Source organism: Myxocyprinus asiaticus, chromosome 29 (genome assembly GCF_019703515.2).
Source record: "Myxocyprinus asiaticus isolate MX2 ecotype Aquarium Trade chromosome 29, UBuf_Myxa_2, whole genome shotgun sequence".
Lineage (NCBI taxonomy): Eukaryota > Metazoa > Chordata > Actinopteri > Cypriniformes > Catostomidae > Myxocyprinus > Myxocyprinus asiaticus.
This window is the reverse complement of record NC_059372.1, coordinates 43,969,889-43,976,346: the sequence shown is the minus strand read 5'-3', so window position 1 is coordinate 43,976,346 and position 6,458 is coordinate 43,969,889. Positions and strand designations below refer to the sequence as shown.

At 36.8% G+C, this 6,458-nt stretch overlaps 1 protein-coding gene across 1 annotated transcript; it reads left to right on the top strand.

The window, feature by feature from the left end:
• The first annotated feature begins 333 nt into the window (after window positions 1–333).
• LOC127419790 (uncharacterized) lies at window positions 334–6,458 on the top strand. Its single transcript, XM_051661522.1, has 11 exons — window positions 334–583; window positions 1,936–2,007; window positions 2,187–2,336; window positions 2,507–2,625; window positions 2,762–2,898; window positions 2,978–3,071; window positions 3,230–3,341; window positions 3,735–3,958; window positions 4,104–4,272; window positions 4,863–4,990; window positions 5,277–6,458. Exons 4-11 carry the CDS (start codon window positions 2,569–2,571, stop codon window positions 5,592–5,594), a joined length of 1,239 nt encoding a protein of 412 aa, XP_051517482.1. The 5' UTR covers window positions 334–583; window positions 1,936–2,007; window positions 2,187–2,336; window positions 2,507–2,568; the 3' UTR covers window positions 5,595–6,458.

The window sequence follows — 6,458 nt, the reverse complement described above, 5'->3', positions numbered from 1 at the left end:
GTGTAGTTGTAGTGCTTTCAATATAGCAAAGGGTGAATATAATTTACAAATCACTCCTTTTTGTTTTCATTAGCATTTTTCATACTGTCCCAACTTTTTTGGAATTGGGGTTGTAGGTATTTTTAAGGAGTCACAGGACACAGGCCGATGACTTATAAGTCATATTAAAGTGTATATGAATAGTCCCACGTTGCGGACGCCAGATAGAAACTAATGTAGTCTGGGATCTATATGAACCATATTGATATGCACAGTAAGGATTATTAACCCTCTCACAACAAGGTTGGGAGAGTAGGTTTTATTTAATTTCCTAATGACTTAAAAAGAACACAGGAAAAATGGCAGAGTAGTTTTTCCAGAGTTAATTTTTTTCCCCTCAAAAATAGTAGTTTTTGCTCTATTTTGAGAGTATAGAGTAAAATGTGTCAGTAGAGTGGGAGCGAAATTAAAGAGTAACTGTGACTCCTCCCCAAAATTATCCTCCCAAAGTTTAGTTTATCCGCCATTACTGTTCGTCACGGCCATCGCGATCGCTGCCGTTTGTGGGTTTAGAAGAGAAGTTGCGCTTCTACTGGATGTTAAAGTAAGTAAAGTTTCAAAGTCTTATTCATTTTCATAATATTCGCCTCTGTTTTGAGATCAGTTTGCCACGTTTTTTGAATATTATAGAGATAGCTTTCTCATGTTAACTTGATGCGAAGTTTAACGTGAACGTTAGTGCTCGACACAATGCTAGCTAATGAGGAAAAATCACTAATCACTTGTTAGATGCTGTGGTGCACCAAAACTTTACTAAAACCTACTTTAGCTAATTTAATGTTAGCTTCACTGTGGAGGCAAACACATAGCCTAACCTTAATTTAAGCTGGCCTCAAGAACTAAGTTAAGCAAAGTTATATTGAAAGCAAAAAGCTAACATATAGATTACATGAACATTAATTGACAACAGTGAAACTAGCTAGCTGCCTATCAAATGTTTGTCCACTAAACTATTGTGACCAGCGGCTCGAGTTGTGCACCACATGTACTTGACTCTGTAAAGAGTTAAGTTAACGTTAGCCTTAATTGGATTGCTGGAGGCAATTTTTATGTGGGTGAGCATTGAGCACCATGCCTTAACAGAACTATTAGACAGTTATTACTAATTAAAAACACATTAGTGAACAAAGATAATTAATGTTGTGTAGTGCACTAATGCCTGTTTGGTAACACTTTAGAATACTGTTCCGTCATTAATGAATAATGGGAAACACAGGAACAAATAACCCACTAGTAATGACTCAAGTATTACCAAATCCTTCAGAAGGAATTACTAATTATTTTGATCAGTATTCTAAAGTGAAAAGCATGATAACTCCCTAATATTGACTGAAGTCATTGTAAACTTTTGAGTCTTTTGTAAGGTTTTGGATAGTAATGACTCAAGTGTTACCCTACTACATCCTTCAGAAGGAACTACTTATTATTTGGATCAGTATTATAAAGTGAAAAGCATGATAACTCCCTAGTAATGACTGAAGTTTTTGAGATTTTAGTAAGATTTTGAATAGTAATTCTTTCAGATGGATTCGGTAATACTTGAGTCATTACTAGTGGGTTACCATTACCTTATATTATACATTATTCACATTAATTATGAACTTGTATACAGTAGTTCTTAGTAGTCCTCTGGGAGGTATGAAAAAATAGTTATTGAGTAGCTAATAGTGAACTACCTCATTCAACTGAACGTTATTTCTTACTAATTCGTTAATCAGAATTTCTTGTTAGTTAATAGTAGTTACTAGAATGTTAATAGTGCATTACTCATTTGTTCCTGTGTAGTTATTCATTAATGACCGAACAGTATTCTAAAGGGTTACCGAATGTTCTTTTTTTCATCTGATTGTGAGTGTTATCGCCTTTTGTTTAACTTTGTCTTTTTGGTTCCTTCAGGATGCAAACCAACAATGTTGTCAGAGTGAAGTTCAAAGACACCTTTTACATTTCAGATGTTTTTGGAATGTGGTGAGAAATAACAAACTTTAACATTGTTAAAATCTTTAATAATTTTCCCTCTGAAAAATTAGTTTTTAATAGTAATAAAATAAGTGTATGATTGTATCTTATGGGGTATAAAAACAACTGTTTGTGTTTTTTGGCATTGCTGTCCTTTGTCAATTTGCCAATGGTTTGTCTTCCTTCAGTTGCCAAGAAATTTGATCTTCCTACAATGGACGTTAAAGTCTTTGATGACTCGAAGACAGAAGTTGATGAGGAAGCATTTTAATATCTGCTGACACGACCAGACCTTGGTGTCCTAGAAATTTTCATCCCAGGCACAGCAAGTTTTGATGGTAAATTGTTTGACATGCTTATTAAGTTTTGTTTATTCTCAGCAATATTCACCAATTCACTGATTTGCACAGGCTAATATGTCTATTGGACTAATTCTTAATAGCTGTGTAGCATGCTATCAAAGTAGTATGAACAGATAATCAGACCATTGATATGGTTTATATTGAAGATTCTTTAAGCTCAAGCTCATTAGGAGATGCTGGGGGCACATCAGAGTCTGATGACACAGCAATGTTGATTAGAAGTCCTCCTGAAAAAAATCGAGCTGAGGAACGTCGTCTTGCCCAAGTAAGGATCACCAATCTTGCCTCTGAATTACATCTATATAGAATTACTTAAATAGTAAAGATATTTGGAACTATATACACTTGTCAGTTTTTTAATTTCTCATCTCTGCTCAATATTACATCATTTCCCTCTCCAGATGGTCGAAGATATCCTAAAGAGCAGCCCTGGAGGCGAGAAGGTCATAAATGAATACGCTCGCGCTAAAAGTCTGTCAGATGGCAGAAGACGTGACATGGTGAAAATCTTGGTAGCACATTTGACAAATGAACATGGGTAGGTTGTTCATACAGTAATTTGTAAATTGATGTTTATGATGTTATGGGTTGTAATTGGTTTATGTTTTTGTGTGTAGAACAAGCCCTTCCCGACGTTTGAAGGAAGAATATGCGAAGGGAATCATCTCCCTATTCCCATACTTGGCTGACCCCAGGAGCAAACTTGGTTATGTAAGTAGCTTTTGCCTCTCAATCTTTTTGATTTACAGGAGGAGGATATACTCTGTATATTTCAGAGTAAAGATTATCTACATTATAATTGATATGGCATTTATTTCCTTAGTCGTGTAATGTATAACAACTAGGTCTGTGTATTGTTCTGGTCATAGGAGCATTATTACAATGCAGAAGATGGAAGTGGATATTTGGCATGGAGAATTAAAACGCTGCAGAAAGAAGGATCAGAGGGACGGATGAAACGCCCACGGCAACCACAGACAGGTGCAGTATTTGATGTTTAGTCAGTGCTTTTATTAGCTTGGCTGCAAGGCTTGAATAACTTTTTTTTTTTTTTTCAAATGAACATACAACTTGATTATTTTACTCATCTTAACATTTGTGACTTGTCTTTGAAGTATTCTTTTGTTCCAAATTGGTCTGTCATTAAGTCATATTGTGAATGAGGTCAAGAGTTACATAGTATATAAGCGCTGTTCTTTTTAAATGCAAACATGCTTTGCATAATCATCAGCGTTGGGCAAATTTAAATGTCACTCTAGGATATATGCATGTTTTCCATGTTATTTCCTGTCATGTATCTAGTGTTGGTATGTTGTGCTTTGGAAAGAAAAGGGACTACAAATGTGGTTTTCATATTGTCTTAAACACTTTCAGGTGGGCCAACTGCTGACAGGGATCCCTACAAAGAAGACAGCTGGTTGAATGATGAACGTCAGTGTCAGGAAGCAATTGCCCTGATGAAGCATACAGCTGATGAGGCAGTGGTAAAGGAAAAGATGAGGTTAACACTGGCCTATCACCAGAAGATGCTGCACGACCCTAAAGAGGCATCTGATATTCTATCCATTTTCCCGCGATTCATGGATATACCAGGCTTGGTATGTGAGACTTCAATTGTTTAAACAAACAAACAAATATGAAATCAAGTGCTATTGTTGTTCTGCAGTAACACAGACTCGTTAGGTAAACAAAGTGAGTTCCTACTGTGGTACCTACTTTAATTATCTTTGTTATTTTGTACAGATTGATCAAGATTTTGGACTTCTATTTGGTGATGCGACCTCTGCAAAGTTGTTGGAGAAGTGGTCTACCAACATAAAACCACAGGTTATTGCACAGAGCCGTGGCCTCACACAGACTAGTGAGCTCCAAGACCTCATCCAAAATGCTGAAGCCACTGAAGTTGAAGAAGGTAACTATTGTGCTATACCCTAAATTGTTTTAGAGGAAGTTATGCATTCATGAAAAGCATAGCTTTATTCAGATATATAGAGTTTAAATTTTGGTCACAACTTTACCCATTAGACATGCATGATTCATATGCAAGCTATGCAACACAGACTTGCAATGGGTAAACTGTTAGAATGATAATTACCTGTTTCTCTAACATTTCTACCCTGATCTTTTCTCAAAGGCCTAGTACAGGAGTTGCAGATTTACAGTTTGAAATTGTTTTCATTTGGGACGCATGGTTGACATGTTGTAGATAAAGTTTAACTGTATGACCGCATTTCAGTATCTGTAGAGGTTTCACCTTAATTCATCCACACATCTGTTGTCATCAAGACTTGGCCATGAATGTGCTGTTAATACTGAATCTGTGTGCAGTATAAACTAAGGTACTGGAGTGGTTAATGTATTTATACCAGCACATCATCCAAGTTGAAGATAAGTCAAGTTAAAATGAGTAGGAGGGTATGTTCAACCCCTTCTACCTAAAAACCAAACCTAAAAGCCTATTTTTTATTATTTTTTTGTTTATTTTGTTTTCCGTGTCTCCAGGTTGGGACAGCGATATGTCTTCCATTCTGATGCTGGTTCACCTTTTGCCACCCTCAAGTCAAGGCCGCAAAAGACCGGGAAAAATCTCAGCTAGACAAGCATATGATTGTCTTGTGAAATTCATCAAGGTGAAGCTACTGATGAAGCTGATCAAATGACACTAGTTCATAATGTCGTGTTACTATGTGACCTTGAACATGCTTACTTCTCATACAGGTTCTTAAAGATCACCTGTCCTTTAAATTATTGTTCTTGTGCTATTCTTTTCTACTTAACACATACTTAGTAACAATCTGTTGGAAGTATGTAATAGAGAAACTTTGGTGGAAGACATCACTGTATCTTTATTCATGCTGTATATTGACTTTATCTGTTAAGTCACATTGGCACTAATGTGTTTTCATTCTTTTACAGACCGGAACCAGTATCCAAGGGCACTTGGATAGCATTGGAGAGAGTCTCCAGCCATATCTACTTGTTGTTGGGCCGAAGAGAAGTAGGGTCCAGTCTTGTTTTATTGTAATTGACCAACATGCTCTACCCTGTAAGGCCTCTAATTCACTAGCCTGTGTTGATGAGCTTTTCAAAGCTCACTTTGTCTTTGGCACCTCATACTGTCAGGAATTGACCAATGTGTATAGCTTTCTGCAAACCACTGTCTATGACATAGATGTTGAAACCACCAAGGTGAATCCCAGAGTGGCTGAGTTGAGAGCTAGAATGCTCCAGTGAGCAGATGAATTGTTTCATTTGTAAAAGGGGGCATGCTAGTGCCAATGCCCTTATAAGGCACTTTAAGTTAGTTCATGGCCTTTGTCCAGGAAAAAGTCTGAAGTTAAAATGTGCTCAAAGAGGTTGTTCACATGTTTACCATAGTTTTTCTGGATTACGAAAGCATCTCAGCAAGTGTTGTGCAATTGACAGTTCACGCACCGATTATGGTGAAAGCTCATCCACCACCAACTCCATTTCATTAGGGGATGTAGGTGTTTTACCAAACCAAAATTCACCTTGTGAGTCTGTACTCTTAAAAACAAATATAGTAAACAGTTGTGCAACAGTGGTAGCTGAACTTAAAGTTGCTGGTGTCGCAGAGACAACTATTAACTATGTTGTTAGTGCTCTAGAAGAAGTGATTGGAGACGTTCATAGTCAAACTCAAGAATCTGTGAAAAACAGCCTATCTTTAGGCTCAACAGCACTCTCCATAAAGAGTGCTGTTGAGTCTCAAATTGATCAGTGTTTTGAAAAAATGCAAAATCCTTTTGTGGCATTAAACACTGAGAGCAAGAGAATGCAGTACTTTTCAGAGAAATGGGGAAAAATAGATCCTGTTGAATATGTTCTCGGAACAAGATTTGCTACACGGCGTAACAGAACAACTGGAACTTATGCCCAAACCATTGTTAAGGATAAATTTGTATATATACCAATTCTTGAGACATTACAGTCCATTTATAAGCACCCTAACATTAAAGATATGATGACGAGAGATTCACAACAAAGACCAAATTGTCTTTATGACATACACGATGGAGAATTCTTTAAGAATCATGCGCTCTTCTCAAAACAAAGACATGCAGTTCAGATCCAGCT